Source organism: Ovis aries, chromosome 14 (assembly GCF_016772045.2).
Source record: "Ovis aries strain OAR_USU_Benz2616 breed Rambouillet chromosome 14, ARS-UI_Ramb_v3.0, whole genome shotgun sequence".
Lineage (NCBI taxonomy): Eukaryota > Metazoa > Chordata > Mammalia > Artiodactyla > Bovidae > Ovis > Ovis aries.
In genome coordinates this window covers 3146121-3167406 of record NC_056067.1, presented here as the reverse complement: position 1 = coordinate 3167406, position 21286 = coordinate 3146121, and the positions used below count along the sequence as shown (strand labels likewise).

The 21286-nt window shown below is 39.3% G+C and overlaps 1 protein-coding gene across 2 annotated transcripts in view; it reads right to left on the bottom strand.

Moving 5' to 3' along the window:
* Window positions 1-21286, bottom strand: part of CNTNAP4 (contactin associated protein family member 4) — a 288013-nt gene that overhangs the window by 17971 nt on the left and 248756 nt on the right. For both annotated transcript variants that reach the window (XM_004014917.6, XM_042231474.2), the window contains 5 exons: window positions 20687-20905; window positions 6869-7108; window positions 5190-5414; window positions 3565-3698; window positions 2643-2730 (listed from right to left, as the gene is read on the bottom strand). In XM_004014917.6, the coding sequence (XP_004014966.3) occupies window positions 2643-2730; window positions 3565-3698; window positions 5190-5414; window positions 6869-7108; window positions 20687-20905 (906 nt within the window). The remainder of the gene's footprint in view (window positions 1-2642; window positions 2731-3564; window positions 3699-5189; window positions 5415-6868; window positions 7109-20686; window positions 20906-21286) is intronic.

Sequence of the window (21286 nt, the reverse complement as noted above, 5' to 3'; positions counted from 1 at the left end):
CCCAGCCACTGGGCCACCGGGGGGGGGGGGGGGGTCCCACGGTATGCTAACTTACTTTACTTTGGAGGGTAATTTGGAGCTATTTTATCCCAAGCAACATAGGGCATACTACACTCAATTAGATACATAGGAACATCGTGTATTATGATTATCTGTATGCCCACTAACCATAAATTCTGTGTGGGCAGATGCAACGTCTGCCTTGCTGAGTGGCACTCCCTGTGTTCACAGCAGGTGATACAGTGTATGTGCTAAATAAATAAGGGAACCAAATGGGCTTATAAAAATGAAAACCACAGTTGGTTAGCATGAGGCCAGGAGAATGTGCCTTGCAGACCTCTAACTGGGTGAGAGGAATCGACTGAGGGCCCCAGGTGCTGGGCTCTGAAACTCATCCTCAGGCTTGGGCCAGGGCCTTGCTTCCCACGGCTGTTCCCAGGCAAGAGCTGTCCACAGCAGGGACTCTAAGGCACACCCACCCTCTGGTGACACGAGGCTCCTCTGGTGGCCAAAAGACTTGGCTCCCCACAAAGCTGAAGTCAAGGATGCTTCTAACTGTCCCTCCCTCTCTCCTTCACTGGAAGGCAGGCTTGCATGCAGTCTTGATAGGCTCTCTCCTCACGTTCTCTTTCATAAGTGTCCCCTTGATAAAACCCTCAAGTGGCTAATTTTGTCTTGACAAAATTAAAATTAAAACAGCTTCTTGGAGGGACTGAGACTAACATAGAAACCTCAAGATTGACCAACTCTCTGGAAAACGAATAGCTCCATTTTAGCGTCTATTTTTACCATAAATTAACGTAGCATGTTAAAATGTAATAATATACTACATAACATTTTGTTATAAATGCATGCATATACCATACCATATGACCATAAATTATTAGTCTCCTTTGAATTACACATGATTTGAATGCAATGTTAGTCTTTGGTCAAGATTCACACCTAAGGATCAATAAATTCATACTTCCATTTTTAGGAGAATGAATTGATTCAGCCTCTAAAGTTCACTGCTGAACTTGGACTTTAATCTTGTTTTTCAGCATGAGTGATGTGAGTTTTAATAATACGCTATTCTTGAGTAAAAACATTAACATCTTTAATTCCTTACTAATCTACAATATTCATTATAAAAAGGGAAACAAGTATCTATATGATGAATGTTATTATTCTACTGTTTGATTAATACAATCTTCCTCATAGAATGCAGGTCAGTTTCCCAATTGTTTTATAATAAATTTAACATATTTATATTCACACAAAGTATTTTCATCAGCAAATCTGGCATTAAGTTTGAAGATGCTATTTCTTCAAAAATATGGTTTATCAACATTAATCATAGTTGTCAGAATTTTTAATCTTTTAATTTTACATTTTTTATAAAATGCCTCAACTCAGGCCCTGCTAGACTGAGGAACTCTTGAAATTGAAATTTACTATAATTATTTGATATTTTTTATTACTGTAGTTCAATTTATGTGATTTATGCTATGAAACCACTTGGGATTTTCCAGTTAAGCTTCCAGATAGCTAAGTAGTAGTTTACACATATATTTCATGTCCATCCTAGCATACTAGAAGAACAATTCAATTCAATTTCCTTTATTTGTTTGGAGAACAAGAGCATACAACATTGGCACTTCTCACAATGCTAGAAAGACTATAAATATTTGTAAACTTAAGTATTAACCTTCTCAGAGCCAATATCTTGATCATTCACCCACAGGTTTAATCAAGCATTCTCAAGATTCTAACATTACGTACAGGGAATGTAAGAAATGATATATCAAGGTACAAGTACCGGAAAAGGTCAAAAAATAAAATATTTCATTTACTATCTTTGACAAAATATTCCAGGTTAATGTCAAATATCAAACTAGGAATGAAAACCAGACTACAGGAAGTCCTCCAACCTCACATTTATATCTAAAAAGAAAATCTCTTAAAATTTATTGTCCCTCTTTCCATTTAGTCTTTGTTGGCAAGTATTTAAAAAGCACACGTTTTGATTCTAAAATGGCAAGAGTATGTTTCTATTTCCATGCTATTATCAGAGATAACTGGTGGATAGAAATAAGAATTATAAGGCATTTAGACAGACACTGGGTTATATTATAAGTCAGGAGGAGTGGCTGGCCACTGCCTTCAACAAAGCAGAAAGGATCCAGGCCACAACCTGAAGCATATTCACTAACCAGAAGAATGGCAGTTGCTTTCTCCTCCATATTCTTCTGACCTAATCCTAGCGCTATCATTAGATTACAGTTTATATGTTTTGCAGCTGATTGATATATGGTGTGTTATTTATACCTTTATTATTTGATATTTTGGAAGTGTGAGAGTGAGACCATGTTTCATTATGCTGGACTGACATAGGGCGGACACCAGCATGGTGTTACTATTCAAGGAGGATGCTTGCTCATCTTACAAAATGTCCCAGCTCACAATTACACACACTGAGAAAGTACAGTTTCTGCCTTGATTATCATTCACTTCACAACTGAAATAAGGCAAGCGGTTTCTTTTGGCATGATGAGTTTGTGTGGTGTGTGTGTGTGTGTGTGTGTGTGCATCTGGAACATGACTCTCCTGGTCCATGTTCATGCATCATGATTAGGCAAAAGGCCATTCCTCGTACTTACCTATAATCCTGCCCAGTACAAGGGATCTGACTGCACTGAGCTCTGTGCCTGACGCCAGGTGGACCTGCCTCCTCACGCTCTCATCAAGCTACAGAATTGTTACATGAGAGGCAAATATCCACACAGATGGTGTCATTGAGAAGAGGACAGGAGCAAAGGAAGACAAAAGAAAATGATAAAATAGGGAATTGTTAATATGGCCCCAAAGATTAGAAAAACAGAGTTTAAAGTCAGTCATTTATATAGGCGAATGTTATTTTCTAAATTACTTCTATGTACCCTCAGATACCAGTGTACGCTACCTTCTATCCCCTTATATAACTTTATTTTTCTCCACTGTATAAGAAATTCAAATGGAGAAAACCCACAAAAAGATACAAGTTATCTTCACCTTGATATTTTTACGTAGCTGGGTATTTTCACTTGAGTCATTTAGCTAAGAAAGTTTCCTCTATCTAGAGGGCTGAAACATATGTGCTTTTCTTCAAAAGCTGGTAGAGTGAATAATTCAACTTTCTCTGCTATAATTCACATCGTTTTAAAATTCATTCTGAAATTGTGATCATTAATTTCTGTGCAAGAAATATGGCTGCACGTACAGCCATCTGAAGTAAACTGGTTTCATTAGAGTAGCAACAGTTCTGCCAATAGTAGATTACGCTCAACTAAAAAGCACTTCCCACCTGAGCAAAGTAAAACAAATAGGAAAGTTTGGCAATTTTAAGTATCAAATACTATTAATCTCTTAAACAGAATCCTATTGCTACAAAAACTGAACACATTTGATGGTCTATGATCTGTGTAAGGGCGGCACTGGAAGAATGACTTTATTTAATCTATGCATTATCCAGCTTCTGCTGCAGGTCCGTCATGCTGGGGAGTTTACTTGTAACCACTGCTTCTGTCGTATTTTCTCTATTACCTCCACAAAGACCACTGCTTCTTCTCTGTTAATCTTTACGTGGTGAAGCTCCCCATCGGCCATGTTTTTGAAATCAAAGTTAACAACATCGGGTTCTTGATATCTATTTAGCTTGTACCTGATCTGCAAACTTCCTAAAGTTAGAGGGGAAAAGTTATAGTTTAGTTAAAATTGTATTTTTTTAAACTCCTTTAAAAAACCCTCAGAGTCCTTTTTTGTTACTTACCAGTTCCTGGGAAAGAATTCACAACAGTTTATTTGGCTGTACACTTTCATCATAATTCCTAGAAGTCAGTTTCCATGTGAAATTGCACTATTTTCCCAAAATTAAGAGCAAATATGCTGCAAATAAGCAGGCTCTTTCTTGCAAATATTTGATTTGTCAAATATGTAATTAAGCATATGTAAATCTTTGTACTAGCCTCTGACTTAAAATAATAAGGTTTAATATATTATGAAATGTCAAACTACTGTGGAATATTGCAGTAACTTTCTGTTTCTGTAATTCATCTTTCAAAAATTATGCCTACCATTCCTGAAATGCAACTGATGAATGGAATTATTATTATCAAATACAGTTTTACTAAAGATAAGGAATTTTTTTCAAGTGGTCATGGTTATAGAGTTTGGAATGAAATTAGGGTGAGATGAATAGTTTTACCAAACTTACTGTTAGAGTTAATACTACTCATGTTTTAATTGCCTGCAAAGATGTCAGTAAATCTACTTCACAGGATATCTTTCAGTCTAACAAATATATGTAGAAAAACTTCAAGCTCAAAACATATACTGTGAGGAGGAATATACTTATTGAACAATATTTTTTAAAATTTGGTGTTCAGTGCCCTTGGGCCATATTTGATTTAGTTGAAATGATATAGCTGCATGTTTGCATGTCCCTTTGTTTTCCTCATTTTAGTCATAAAATTTTTTATCTCTAACCCAGATAAAGGGACGAGAACAACAATAGTAAGTGGGTGTCTGTAGCACACACGTCCCAAACCACACACCATTATCCTGCACTGGCGCATTAGCATTACCCACGACCACCGTATTGCCGAAAATCAGAACCAAGGGGTTATTTTATGGACAGCTTCTTATACATAATGCTAATTGGCTAACATTCGCTCAAAACTTCTCTACTTTGATTTGAAGGAAATATTTGTTATGTACAAACAGGCATTTTATTTCAAAATGAACCAAAAATTGGTACTAACAAACACACGGAACAGTAAAGATTTTCTAGCAATAATAAAATTTTATAACAATAATTTAAAATATATTTATATATTTATGTAAATATATTTATATATTTAAATATATAATATATAAAATTTGTATATTTATATAAAATATTTATAATAAATATTTTATCTACGTAAATTAAAAATTCACACAGAATATGTTACATTACCAAAGCTATAAGGCTATAAAGACATTTGAAGTATTTTAAATAATCCTTTTAAATTTACAGGACAGCACTGAAAAAACAAAACTGAATAAATCAAACAGGCACATTTATTTTTTTCCTGTTTGTAGTTCGAGAAGCAAGAACATGAGAAATATCCATATTATTATGGATCTAATGCTCTGATACTATTTTCTCTCATTTGAACAGCACTCACCATTTTTGGCGATGATAACTGAAAGGTACTCTTTATAAAAGGAACTCAGATAGAGCAGCAGGCTTGGCGTCCGTGTTGTGCGGAAGCTAAACTTGATCGTTTCCCTGCTCAGCCTGGTGTCACCATGAAACGAAGCCGCGTGGGAGCTGGAATTCTTACTTAAGGAGTAATTTTCTTGAAAATTGTAAATCACGGATGAGCCAGATCCAAAATAGGCAGAAATCTCTGAAATTATAAGCACATTTTATGTTAAAAAAATTGAAGACCAAGGATTGTTCAGTGGTCTCAGTTATGATACTTTTCAAATTAAAAAAAATCCAAATTTTAAAAAATCATTTTACTTACATAAATGATTTTAATACTTAGGATTTATTCATTTAGGATTAGTATTTATTTAGGATTAATATCCTAAATTCATACACACACACACATACACCCAAATATAGTTATATAAAAATGAAGAGGATGATGGAAAGGGCAACTAGTTTGGGATTCCCGAACTCTTCCCTTCCTCACTATACAGGGCGGTGGTTGAATGCGAACTGCAGGTGCTGCGCAAGGATGCACATCTCCACTCAGCGCTTTAGGCGTTTTGTCTGTTTGTTTGATTTTTACTATCTATAGTATTCGTTTTAAATCCTATATACTATGTGGGTACAGAATAACATTTCTGGTTACACTTTGCAAGATGACCTGGAAATCGTTTAGATTCAGAAAATGAAGACATGCTCTTGTAAAGACACGGTCTTAGTTCTAACTTTAAACAGGAGAATTATAGAAAGGCAGAAGCAGTGGTTGATTACCCAAGGTTGATTTTAAACGATGTTATTCCTGATAGAAAGTAGATGATTTGAAGAGTTCATTTTGGCCAACTTTCCTTTAAACAGTCCCTTTGTTTTCATTGCAAGGCAGGGATCGCTTCAGTTTGAGGCCAATTTTCGTTAGTTTCCTTCAGGTAAAGGTTCAGTAGTCCAGAAACACTTAAGTAAAGCAACTGAATTAAATTGGATGACAATTTTCTATGAGGAACTATGAAGGTGTAGCAAATGTTTGTCTATTCACAGAAATCTGTTCAGAACACTAAGTGCTACACTCAGCTTTTCCCTTCTTCCATGACGTGGATCAGTGAACAAGACCAGCTGAAAAACGGTCCACTGTTTCACTTCACCAACAGAAAGTCGGCATTTCACAGAACAAGATGCCTGAGTATCTCTATTTTGACACACATCGATACTCAATGGAAAAGTTATTTCTAGTCCTGTTTGCTGAATAATATTTGTTGGTGCAAACAAAAAGGCTTCCCAAATGTCTTTGCATGGCTGGCCATCTTCAAAAATAACAACGCTTGTAATGATTTTAAAAATGAGAACTGCCCCCATGGGACTGGCTGTTGACACCTGTATTATTTAAGAGCATTAACAATAGATAGAAAAGAGCAGATGGAGCGGTTGACACTTTATACCACTAGAGGCGACTGTTAGAAGGTTTATCATTAAAAGACACTGAGGCAAATATTTAAGTAATGAAATGTCATGGGCATAAAATAGGCAATTTCCCCTCCCCCCAAAATGCTCAGGAATGGAAATATTCTTGTTTTAAATAGCTACAGAAAAGAATTGCTGGAGGCTTTATTCACGTTGGGTCGGCCTTGCTGTTGGGGGGACCCGAGTCACACTCACCGTCTGAGCAGAAGGGCCCTGCGTAGGCGGAGGAGGTGCAGTCACAGGAGAACCCGCTGGGCTTCTCCCTGCACGTGCCCCCGTGGTGGCACAGCCTCCCGTAGCTGCTGCAGTGTCCTCCGCAGCCCGGCTCCACTCCCGGGGTCACCCTGGCTCTTTCTTCCAGGTCCAGGGCCTCTCCGTTCAGCTGCAGAGACCGAATGCAACCCAGGAAGCCCCTCTGTCGGGTGGCTGTTCCACCTACAAGGAAAATACTGCGCATGCGAACATGTTCTGAGGTGTTTTGTTCAGGATTTTAGGACCAAGCAAGACTGAGGCCTCACAGAGGCCAAAATTGTGGCCTTAACAGAGAATGGCCGGAGTCAGAAGGGTCCATGATTTGCTACAAAATACTATTAAAAGAATTCATAAAGATAAAATTCATTGATTCATTATTTTCCCCAAAGGTTGAATGTGTTACAGATTTGTTTTCTAAAAGAGTTTTATAAAACTTTAAATTGGAGACTTTAAAAATCAGTCTGTTTTATTTTAAAGAACAAATTAAAGGCTCTATTTCACTTTCATTCAAAATAACAGTGATATGTATTGATATTCTTATGTAGAATCTAATTTTTTCTTGCAATTTTTAATAAGCATATATTTGTGGGTGGAGGAGGGCATGGCAACCTACTCCAGTATTCTTGCCTGGAGAATCCCATGGACAGAGGAGCCTAGTGCACTCCCCTGGGCTCCCCTGGGGTCACAAAGACTTGGACAGGACTGAAGCTTCTTAGCACGCATGAAGGCACTGCACACGTGGTTGTCCTTCATATTGAAACCTGACCCTGATGTGGGACAGCTTTCGTTAGTGAGAATTATGAAGGAATCCTCGAGTTCTTCTGACTTGATTGTGCATTAAAGTGATCTTTTGGTCATTATCCTTTCATCAAAACACGCAGCATCAGATTGAGCGCCAGAGTATCTGCTTTTGTGAGGTGTATTTCCCAGTGAATTAGTTTCAAGTGTTGGACCAGTGCTTATTGTTTTGGAAAGATTCTCAACAATATTGGGGAAGTGGATTAACGGAGACACAGAGTGATGTGACATTTACTGAATGATAGATAACAACATGCACTTAGCAAGCCGCTCTTGAAGAGGTTTTAAGAATTTGGGCAGAATCACACCCTAAGGCAGCGGAGGAGGAAATGGCAATCCACTCTGGTATTCTCTCCATGGACAGAGGAGCCTAGTGGGCTATAGCACCTGGGATCGCAAAGAGTTGGACACAACTGAGTGGCTAACACACACACATCCTAAGACAGAGGTGCTCAAATGTCAGGAATATGAGTATCTCATCGATAGGCTTCTTAAAAATACAGGCTTAGGCTTCCCCAAAAATATTGACTGTGGTAGGCCAGACATAAGGCTGTGAATCAGACTGAGACAGTCACCTGACTCCCATATATAAAGCATCGTCTTGATGGGAATGAAACCTCTGAGTGCACTTGGACATACATCGGTGCCCAGGAATTTCAATAAACAATAGCTCAGAACTTGAAATAGGAAAATAGTGTCCTAATCTAAATAATCTGGGTGATTTACCCAGAAACAGTTAGATGTTCTTGGGACCTCTGAAAAGGAGCTTCATCTTTTGAACAGATGATGCTGTCTCACCACCAGGACTGCATACCTGCTCCGTACCTGTTCTCTCTTCCTAAAATGGGTTCATTCCCTCCTCCCTCACTTCATCTAGCGAGCTCCTAATCTAGCCTCATCTACATAAAGTCTCCTTATTCTCAGAGATTAAAGAGGTGTTTTTTTTTAATTTTAGAATCAGAAGTTTTCCAGAAATAACTGACAAAAATATGCCTTTGTCATCATCCAGTAAGCTTTTCATTTGAACAATTTACTTTGTATATTACCAGTGTCTCTCCATCAAAATACACATTCAGTTAGGGCTATTGCAATCACACTGAAACCCCAGCACACAGACCAGCACCTGACACCTATTTGTTGTTCAGTCAACTCTTTGCGACCTCATGGACTGCAGCATGCCAGCTCCCTTGTCCTTCACTAGCTCACACGTAATAGCATTGCAGTCACTATTTATAACTACAGCTAAATGAACATTAGTCATAACTAAGTATTAATACTCAATTAATTTACTGTTAATAATCAACACACTCATTCATTAAACCAACTGTAGTAGCAGCGGGGAGCATGGTGTTTCAAAAGTTGGAGAGAGGTACATTTCCTCGCAGGGATGTTTGGGTCCCTGGGACTGAGAACATTGATAAAACTCAATGAGTATTTCTGAATAAACTGATTCTATGTTTTTGGATAATGACATACCATGAAGACAAAACTGAAAGAATCTCTGAGAAGCCTGGGACTCATGGTGTTACATGATTCAGATTCATAGATGTAATGGTCCCTGTTCAAATGACTGTATTCATTTATGCCATTCTCACCATTTATTTAAACATAATAAAGTTATATATAGTTCCCCTATATATTGCAATTATTTTTTAAGTAGATAAATTAAGATGTTTATTTGGAATTTCAACACCAAACTCTCAAAAATTCATAGAATGAATAGAAAAGTAGAAGGGCATAGTAGAGCTGAAAAGCACTGTGAACCAATTCAAGATAATTAAGATTCATACGATTTTCACACAACAGGAGGGTACAAATTCTATTCAAGTTCCCATAGACTATAAACCAGGAGAAACCGGAACACATCCAGGGACATAAAACCAGCTGCAAATGTTTCATGGTCTAAAGGTATTGAGTCAAATGACTGTATTAAATGTCTGTATTCAAATGGCTTCAGCTGACATAATGTGCACCTCTTCAATGAAGAATATGAAAGTCTTAAGGGGGTGGGTGGCATATGCTCTATTTATAGATCCAGATTTAGTGTGGGATGGAGCCAGACAGCGTACAGCTCCAGGTTCCTGGGCAAGGCAGGGACGAGGTGGCGTTATCCCAGAGTTTCAGAATCGCTGTCACCCTTGCTGTGCTCCTCCTGCACCTCCTCAGTCTTCTGCCATCCCTGGTGTCTCTCTGCATCCCTCATCTTCGGGACATCTTTTCCTTCTACATCCAGCCTGCTGCTATCTTGACTCAGTAAGAATGTCTATGGCTCAGTCAAGGGACAGAGATTCTTGGGGCATCCTTGCTGGAGTTCTCTTTCCTGGGTAAGGAGGGTGGCCGGTAGCCTTGGTTCTAGCTCCGGCCCAGGCACTCTTTGGAGGAGGGCCAGATGCTATGAAGTCTGCATTAGAGGTGTGTATTCCTGGTGTATTTCACTGCTTCATGTTACAGTATTTTAAATCATGGTGTAGAGTTTATGGTACCCAGCACCACTAAATCACAGTCTGTTATGCATTTGTCACTCTGAAATATCCACAGGCTCTCTGATTTAGGGGTTTATCTCAGTCTGCCAGTGACATAATAATAACTAAATAACCTGGAGTCCAACAACTGAAGACATCCATTTTCATCAGCTCCAACTCATTCATTCTTGTTTGTTTTCTGCTGCTTTGTTGCAGATGAGAAACTAGAGGCACAGATAAGTTCAGGGACTAGCCTGTGGGCATAGCTGAGAAATTTTAGAATAAACACGTTTAGTCAGAGGCAGAGTTAAGACAAAAACCTCCAGTTGGGGATGCCTCCTTCCTCTCCACACCAAAACTCGGTCAAAATAGAAGAGTTCCATTTTCTTCTCCTCAGATCACTTTCAATTTCAATGGCATTTCAGTCCTGCTAGCATTATTTAGCAGCTCTTTTCTGGACACTGTCTGACACTGGAGGTACAGAGTTACATACAGTGGGTCTTGGTCTCACAGATCTCACAGTCTAGTAATGGATTTAAGAAGGGAAACATGAGCATAGGAAGAGGTAGAAATAGATACCAAGTGCAGAGGACGGGGATATTCACAGGTAGAAATATATGCATACACATGCGAAATGCATGCTTAAACAGCACTTGTAATAGTGAGAAGAAAATCAACACAGTTTGTAAATAAGATTTCTTGATTCTGTACTTTCAAAGTGTTTTGTGTGTGTGTCTGCTCAGACACTCAGTCATGTCTGACTCTTTGCGATCCCATGGATGGAAGCCCACCAGGCTCCTCTGTCCATGGGATTTCCCAGGCATGTAGTGGGCTGACATTTCCTTCTCCAGGAGATCTTCCTGACCCAGGGATCAAACCTGTGTCTCCTGTATTGGCAGGCAATTCTTTACCACTAAGCCACCTGGGGAGCCCTTTTAAAGAGCTTATGTTTGCCTAATTAAATGGCTTTAAACTACATTTTAAAATTACCAAGAAAATGTGGTGTCCAATTAAATAAACATTTGCAGCACATGGGTATTAAAGATTTTTACTCTACCATTAGGCTTCAAGTTACTAGCCTTTCATTGTAAGATGTAGCTGTTCAGGAAAACATGGTTCATGTAAATAGGGTTGGGCTTGAAAGCTTAATTAGACATTCCAAAGACTTCTCCAGGTTAGAGGATGTCCAATTAAAATGAGTTGCAGTTTGATTAATTGATTCTGGATGTTTCTGCTGAGTTATTATGTTTGGAACCGTCTTCCAATTAATTTTCCATCAATTTACCTGCCATACTGTATCAGATATAATGGATTCTGGAACTTCATATACACAGGGTATTTTGTGAAACAAACACCCAACCCTCCTATGTGGATGAATACAACCGAATCTGTTCACTTACACACAGTATTGGGATATTGCACCTAAGCAAGTGTGCTAGGTGCTGAGTGGAGACTGAGCCCAATCCTTTTATCACGTTCCATGCTCTCAGGAAGTTAGACTAAGTGACAGATGCTATTGTCACAGAGTCCAAGCTGGCTCTTTCCTATGCCAATTTCCCACTACTTCTGTGGCAGGAAGACCTTTAATTTTTTAACGGCAAATTATTTATGTGATGCGCTCGAATATAACTGAGGATTAACTGGGAACTGTGCAATCCATCCAGGGGCCTTAGAAGAACAAAGAAAACAAGATCCCTCAAAACCCAAAGTTGCAGAGGCTTGTCGGGCAGAGAACAGGGGCTCTCTCTGAGCAGGGCACTCTGCAGAGAATGGCAGGGAGGCCCTGGCCACGGGCCTTCAACGGGGGCAGGGAAGTGACTGGGCATGTGGGCGGGGCTGGGACCAGGTCAGGGGACTGTGCTCTGCACACCACACAGCAGATCTTCCCAGCCATCCCCAAGGTCCAGGGTAAGACACGGCCTTGCAGCAACAACAGCATCAGTTCATGTTAGTGCTGAGGCCGGACGCCCAGCTATAGTTTTGCCGTGGAACATTCCTTACTGAACAAAGCCCTGCAAGGCTGGGAAGAGCAGGACTGTCCTCCCTCAAGTTCAAAGAGCTGTGACGGCTGAAAGAGGTGGGTGGTGTAAGAAAGCATGCCACAGGCAGAAAAGTCAGTCACTTTTCCCTGAACCAGAGCCAGTGATGAGCACGGGTCCTGGTGGCAGCAGCAACAGGGAAAAATGGGTCTACTCAGAGTTAAGGCCACAGTGCTGAATAGTTTGACCATACTAAGGCCTGTTTTTCAAAGAAATGAAACTTGGTGCTATTCATCATATTCTCTGATCTCAAGAGATCCCATCTGAATTCTGATTTTAGTCAACAGTCACTCAAGATTTGCCACTGGACAAGGAAAAGTCCACTGGGAGCTTCTCTGGCTAATCATGAAAATGACATCTCAAAGAGAGAAGAAAATATTTGAAATAAATGATATGATTACATTACAGAGCAACACAACTTTTATTGCACTGAACTTTGGTAATGAGGGAATGTATTTATGACTACAAAGGAAAATTAGCCTGTAATAAAAATTATTCAAACATCAAGTTGTTTGGCATTCTCTTCCTGTAGCTATATTTTAGCCTATCAAAAACAAACAGAAAGCAAAGAGAAAGAAATCTAGAATATATTATAATTAAGAACTTCTGCTCATCAAAAGACATCAGCAATGTGAAAATGCAAACCATAAAGGAAAATATCTATAATAAATGAATCTGTAAAGGACTCATCCACTATATATACAAAGAACTTCTAAATTTTTTTAAAAAGAAGACAACCCTGTATAAAATGGGCAACAAATATGAACAGCCACTTCAAAAAGGATGATATCCAAATGGCCAACAGAGATTTGGCAGTGTCTCCTAATGCTTGACATATGCTTATTCCTATGACCCAGTACATAGAAGGCAATGGCCCAGTAAATCCACCCTAGGTACACAACCAACAGGTATACAAGCATATGTTCACCAAAAGACCAGCACAGGGCTTTGTATTTGTAATATGCAACTTTATGCAAACATTCATCCGCAGTAAATAAATATATCTTTGTTCTGGTTCTGTCCTGGTACTTTCCTGTGGCTCAGCTGGTAAAGAATCTGCCTGCAATGCGAGAGACCTGGGTTCGATCCCTGGGTTGGGAAGATCCCCTGGAGAAGGGACCGGCTACCCACTCCAGTATTCTTGGGCTTCCCTTGTGGCTCAGCTGGTAAAGAATCCACCTGCAATGCAGGAGGCCTGGGTTCAATCGCTGGGTTGGGAAGATCCCCTGGGGAAGGGAAAGGCTACCCCCTCCAGTATTCTGGCCTGGAGAGTTCCATGGATTGTAAAGTCCATGGGGTTGCAAACAGTCAGACAGGACTTTCACTTTCACTTTTCTGGTACTGTCAGTGTCCCCAAAGCTCCCCAGGCAATATGAATGTGTGACTAGGTTGAAAACCAGCCTTCAGAGCTTCAAGATGTTAGAGTTCAGCATTAACCTTTGTGTACGGTATTTAGAAACTGTTTGCTCAAGATAATAAATATTTGTAGATTTGCTGCAATTCAAATGCAATGCAAATGACTTCTGAGTCTATGTCAGGAGTCCTTACTTCTCCTTTGGGTCCTAGTCCCAAAGTATTGAAATGAAGTTTGCCCCATTTAGAAACCTTCCAGTGAAAGAATTCAGGCTGCAAACAAAAATTGCAGAGTTGGTTGAATGAAAATCAATTCAAGGCTAATTTAAGACGCTTCTAAGAAAAATGCTGAGTTTACAAACCAAAATAGAAAATGACCACTGTCACATTTCAGCTTAAAAAAAATGATTGATTCTTTTCTCTGCATCATTTCCGTGGCTAGAGAATGGCTGTGGGTGTGTAATCACAGCAGCGACTCTCAACATTGAGTCTCCCATGTCTACAAGGTCAAGGGCATATGTTTAATCCACCAATCAGCATTGAGTTGCTAAACTTATATTTTAAGATAGCGAATAGCAACTCTGAATAGGACTATTTAACTAAGACATGTCATGAATCACACACAAACAAAAAAGGACAGAGGGAAAGAACGTGAAAAGGTTGGTAAAGACCTAGCGCCATAATTTAGAACAAGATTGGAGAAAGATGGGCTACAGATAGGAGGGGAATCGTCATTTTTACACTAAAAAGCAATGTGATGGCCGAGATTTTCTGGGGGGAGGGAAGATGTTCTAGTGCTTCTCATCTGACCATCACATCAATGTTAACTTTTTCATACAAAGATTTCCATTCATGATTTCATTACTCCTTCACTAATCTAAACTGCATGCCATCCTACAGTTTAGACTAGTTGAAGATAGTTATGCTAATATCAGGAGCTACACGGATTGTTCAAGTTCTTGTTTTTTATAATTCTGTGGTATAGTTCAATCTCTGAAACTATATACCACTTCCTTATGCCTATTTCAACTGCCATGTATAATTGTTGCTCAGCTGAATCACATTTTCAGTCATGCTTTCTATTTAGTTTTACTGATTTTGCTCAGAAATAAAAAGATTTTGCTCAGAAGCATTAGTCTTGCCTCAGAGTCTCACTATGAGATGTGAACACACTTTATTATTGGTCCTTAGAGGACAGAGTGAAGCAAGCGATGGAGAAAATACACCGGTTTCCTTCATGTGATCCTATTGCCGTGCTCACTTCTGAGAGGCTGCCAAAACCTCTCATCTCAAGAAAAGGTAACGTAAATCAACATAGACCTGGCTATGGTAGCACAGGCAGCTGGAGAAGATAACTTAAATCAAGATTAACATATATTCAAATATCTGCAATGTTTTACTTGTAGGGAAAAGTGTTGAAGAGAGTGTCTCAAACAAGCAAATTTCTACACTGTTGAAAGTTCTACTGTTTCGTATTTGTAGTACTGCAAAATAACTTGATTTGGTATTGGAAATGTTCCACAAGGGGTTTACTGTTACTGTTTTGTGCTCTGCTGCTGCTGCTGCTGCTAAGTCGCTTCAGTCATGTCCGACTCTGTGTGACCCCATAGATGGCAGCCCGCCAGCCTCCCTCATCCCTGGCATTCTCCAGGCAAGAACACTGGAGTGGCTTGCCATTTCCTTCTCCAATGCATGAAAGTAAAAAGTGAAAGTGAAGTCGCTCAGTCGTGTCCGACTCTTAGTGACCCCATGGACTGCAGCCCACCAGGCTCCTCCGCCCATGGAATTTTCCAGGCAAGAGTACTGGAGTGGGTTGCCATTGCCTTCTCCAGTTTTGTGCTCTATTTGGTCATAAACAAGAAGGTGAATTTTTTTTATAAAAACTACTGAATGCTGCGGTAATAACAAAATCTAACTTCGACCAACTGATACACTAACCTTGGCCTTTCAGCTTTGCCTTATTTATAAAAATTGTGCTTCCACATAATTTAAAATATCATCATCATCACCATCATCAGTGTCTCAATTTAAACATTTTTATTAGGAGAAAAAGTGATGCTGGAAACTACAGACTTACTCTTTTCGATTACACTTATCTCATTTATTTGTCCTGATCCCCAAATACAAATGATGGTCATTATACACCCTTGAAAATACTGATTTGTCATAATTATTTTTAATATGGATGGGTGAACTACAAATTAAACTCTTGAACCTGTAAGTAAGGGAAATGAAATTGCCCTTTAAGATTTTAGCCAGAAAATCAATTATATTGGATTAAAGCAGAGATTCCCAGTCACCCAAGAGTCAAGGCTCTGAGAGTTGACTTAACTCCAACAATGTGAAGGCATTAATATGTGGGGAAGCAGTTTCTAAGAGAAGATCCCTCTGCATCCGTCACGTGCTGGCAAAGAACACGTGAACAAAGCAGCCCGACTTCCCGGTGACAGTGATGGTGGGTGGGAGGAACCTCACTGGGGAGGCGGGCTATTTTCTCTGGACTATGAAGAATACCCAGGGGTCTTTTCCAGGCCGGCGAGACTGTGGTTTGGACTGCATATGTGGGGCCAGGGAACAGCTTTAATCCTGGTGCAAGTTAGGATAAAAGAAGAAGACAAGATAAGCTAACTTCAGGTGAAATTAAAGACTGAGAAATGATGTGAGTAATGCAGAGAACTTGCCAAAGGATATTAGCAGGAGTAAATGGAAAACACTAGCAGCAATAAGGAACTCGTTAGTAAGTGGTGTACACCTCCATTTAAGACATATCCCAACTCTCTTTATTGCCATCTCCCCTATGGCCCATGTTGCCACGATCTCTCTTAGAGACTAAAGCCATGGCCTGCTTCTACCTTTTTCCTAGTAAGGGAGAAGGTAGAAAACAGAAATTAGACCATTCTACTCATCTGAGCCTTTAGAATAAAATCCAAAGTCCAGACCATGGCCTTACAATATATAACTCGACCTCGCTTTGCACCATCCTCTCCTCCCACACAAATTCCGTCCTCAGACACCATGACTTACTCTTTAATTCCCTAAGTTCATCTCAACTGCCTGGAATGCTCCTCCTTTGGATGTTCACAGGGATCCCGTTCTTACTTCCGCTGGCCTCTGTTCCAATGTAAGGTCCTCAGAGAGGGCTTCCATGAATACCCCACTTGAAACAGAAGTCTGCAAACAAAACTGCCTGATGTCTTATTCTACTTTTACTTTCTGTATTTATCGTTATCTGAAATTTTACATATATGTGGGTATGCAAGCTTGTGTGTGTATATATACATTGTTTTATATATATACATATATATATATGGAATGCAAGGTCAAGTGGGCCTTAGGAAGCATCACTACGAACAAAGCTAGTGGAGGTGATGGAATTCCAGTTGAGCTATTTCAAATCTTAAAAGATGATGCTGTGAAAGTGCTGCACTCAATATGCCAGCAAATTTGGAAAACTCAGCAGTGGCCACAGGACTGGAAAAGGTCAGTTTTCATTCCAATCCCAAAGAAAGACAATGCCAAAGAATGCTCAAACTACCACTCAATTGCACTCATCTCAAACACTAGCAAAGTCCTTCTAGTTACTTGGAGAATTCAGAATTCTCCAAGACAGACTTCAACAGTATGTGAACTGTGAACTTTCAGATGTTCAAGCTGGATAAAAAAAAAAAGGCAGAGGAACCAGCGATCAAATTGCCAACATCCGTTGGATCACCAAAAGAGTTCCAGAAAAACATCTACTTCTGCTTTGTTGACTATGCCAAAGCCTTTGACTGTGTGGATCACAACAAACTGTGGAAAATTCTGAAAGAGAGTGGAGTACCAGACCATCTCACCTGCTTCTTGAGAAATCTATACACAAGTCAGGAAGCAACAGTTAGAATTGGACATGGAACAACAGACTGGTTCCAAATAGGGAAAGGAGTACATCAAGGCTGTATATTGTCACCCTGCTTATTTAACTTATAGGGAGAATGCATGAGAAATGTTGGACTGGATGAAGCACAGGCTGGAATCAAGATTGGCAGGAGAAATATCAATAACCTCAGATACGCAGATGACACCACACTTATGGCAGAAAGTGAAGAACTAAAGAGGCTCTTGATCAAAGTAAAAGAGGAAAGTGAAAAAGTTGGCTTAAAGCTCAACATTCAGAAAGTTAAGGTCATGGCATCTGGTCCCATCGCTTCATGGCAAACAGATGGGGAAACAGTGGAAACTATGGTAGACTTTATCTTTTGGGGCGGAGAATCACCGCAGATGATAACTGCAGCCATGAAATGAAAAGATGCTTGCTCCTTGGAGGGAAAGCTATTTCCAACTTAGACAACATACTAAAAAGCAGAGACATTACTTTGCCAACAAAGGTCTGTCTAGTCAAAGCAATGGTTTTTCCAGTAGTCATGTATGGATGTGAGATTTGGACTATAAAGAAAGCTGAGCGCTGAAGAATTGATGCTTTTGAACTGTAGTGTTGAAGAAGACTCTTAAGAGTCCCTTGGACTGTAAGGAGATCCAACCAGTCCATCCTAAAGGAAATCAGTCCTGAATATTCATTGGAAGGACTGATGTTGAAGCTGAAACTCCAATATTTTGGCCACCTGATAGGAAGTACTGACTCTGGAAAAACCCTGATGCTGGAAAAGATTGAAGGCGGCCAGAGAAAGGGACGACAGAGGATGAGATGGTTGGATGGACTCACCAACTCAATGGACATGAGTTTGAGTAAGATCCAGGAGTTGGTGATGGACAGGGAGGCCTGGTGTGCTGCAGTCCATGGGGTCGCAAAGAGTCAGACATGACTGAGCAACTAAACTGAACTGATATTTATATATGTGTTTTTTTGTTTTGTCTTATTTGTCTTTATTTTGTTTTTTATTCTTTTTTGGCTGCCTCTTGCCTTTTCCCCTGAAATATACTCTCAGGAAGGCAGAGAACTACCTTTTGTCTTAATGAGTGTTACATCAAAATAGCTGTGATTATTACTAGATTTTTGGTACTAGTTTTCACCCATTTTATGCTAATTCAGTATAACTGTTTAATTACAATTTAAATTCCACTGAATCTTCCCAAAGGAGAAAGGTATTTTCATCTAGAAATAAAAAACATGCTGACTTAACAGTAATGTTGTAAATTGACAAATTCTGATGTTACCTTGTATGTATTATTCTATTAAGTTGGTTGGGGTCCTTTCCTAAGAGTTGTTCAGTCTTATAGTAGAGGTGAAGATAAAAATAGACACTTCTATGGCCTCATGACAATCAATGATGCATCTCTACCTAAGGCTGCAAGACTTTCTTTCAACATGAGTCCATTTTTTAATATACTCACATTAACCACTTCTTTTTACTCAGTTAGCTATGAGTAGGAAAGAGGAGACTATATAAAGAGATTTTTCTCAATAGACGTAACTTTTTCCAAAGATCTTTCTTTCTGCTTTTCCTTTTAATTTTCAATGATTTTGAAAATACATTAAAGATTTCCATTTCTAAAACTTTCTAATAACACAATCATGCTTGAATTTAACATATGGTAATGTAAAAATCCTAACCAATATTCCCCATAAAGATAAAATCTCTTAGATCCTTATTAAAATTATAACACATGACTGATGGCAGAAGATTCAAGTCTGCCCTAATATATCATTCTATATCATAAGAGTATTTCTATCCATTACAACTACCTGAAAACAAATTAAGGCCAGGGTTCCTATCAGACACAATACACAGTGACTCCATTTCTAGGAAGTTAAAATTCATACCAAGAATGAAAGGTCATGCCCAGGCAAACCACAGCAGATTTCACTGAAAAATTCGAGGACTGTTTCAGCTTTCTCCATTTCTAAGAACAGGAAGGCTATTTGCTAGATCCTGACAGATTTTAAATTGCCATACCTTTTGCTGTGACCATCTCTTATTGTTTGTAACTCAAGAAATATCTGTGTCAATTTCCTGACTGAGCTCCTAGCATGTTATTAAAAGAAAAGTTATGTATTTCCTCTCATGTTTTCTTTATTATTTCCATACCCTTTAATCAGCTTCATCCTTCCCAGTGATAGAGCTTAAAACAAGGCCATTAAACAAGAGAAGATGTAATGGGGATCTGATGAGAATTTTGCTCTAAAACATAACTCTTACAAAGGCTTGAAACAGTTTCTCATAATTTACAATTTATCCTGAGTGACAGTGTTGCCGTGTCCTCATTTACACTAAAATATGTGAAAAGTGATCAAGTAAGAGATAATTCCTTGAACTTCATGGTCAGTAAGTCCTGTAACTAGCAAAGATGTAAAACAAACACACCCAGAAGGATTCTCCTATCAAGTCTATAAATACTAAGTGAATGTAATTTGAAAATAAAGGAACAACATTTGGATATAAATGTAAAGTAGGCGATCAGAAGGCATCAGAAAAATTCAGAAAATAATGGACACCAGTAGAACTGGTATAACTGGTCAAACCATGGATGCTACAACAGTTTGCTCATGCTAGTTTTTTTTTTTTTTCTGCCATTGGCTTGTTTTTGGCAGGGATCACTGGTTGGCGTCAGCTGGATTTACAAGGAGGGTTCTTCGACTTCCTGGGGAACAAAGGTAAACAAGTCCAATATCATACTAAAGACACTAACATTTAAAAAAAAAATTGGAACAAGCCACATAATCTGGAAAATTAAGAATATTTACGTTAAATTTATATGGCACCCTATGTTAATTACATCTCAACAAAACTGGAAATGAAAAGAATGCGGGTTTAGGAATTAGTCAAACACAAATGTGAATTTCATTACTAGGTGGGTTTCTGAAGGCAAGAGATTTCAGCCTCCTGCACCTCAGTTACCTTGTCGGTAAAACTGGGATAATATCCGCTGCACAGGTTGGTTATGAGGAAGTAGTAAAAACACCCAGTGCAGCCTGGAACACAGGTTCTCAATAAATGGTGGTTTGGGGGTGGTGTTATCATTATCTTATCAGTTCAGTTCAGTCCCTACGTCGTGTCCGACTCCTTGCAACCCCATGGACTGCATTGTTATCTACAGTTGGCATTATTTTCTTTCGGCCCATCTCTGCACTTACATCATGCAATTAAAGACAAATTGTCCAAAGCAGGGCTTACCCACGAAGAGCTGACTGTTGAGCTGCAGGAGGACATGCCCATCTGCTGGGGCCGGCTGTGTCCTTGGTGAGAGCTGATCCACTCGAACTGAGGCCTCTTTTATGTTCCTCTCAACCCTTACATGGTGCCACTGGTTGTCGTTGAAGTGAGTGGGTGACTGCACCGAGATTTCAAAAGGCCCATTTCCCACATCAAATGAAAATGTCACAACTGCAGGAGCTGGAAGCGTCAGACACGAAGATTGTTCATGTTAGTCCCCGTGGTGGGGGTCTCAGTCTTCAATACCCTTGGGAAGAGCCCCATTGCATCAACAGTCACTAAACATGAAGATAATGGTTTGCATTCTATGGAAGAAACCAGGGATGTCGGTGTAGAATAAACATGGAGTGAGACAGTAAAATACGTTTGTATTTTGGGGGGAAAATGGATTCTAAGAAATTAATCACTGGAGTTAATTGTTCATATTGACAAAAACTAAAGCTATTTGTTTGTTTAGTCTCTCAGTCATTTCTGACCCTTTGGTGACCCCATGGATTATAGCCCACCTGGTTTCTCAGTCCATGGCATTTTCCGGGCAAGAATACTAGAGTGATTTGCCAT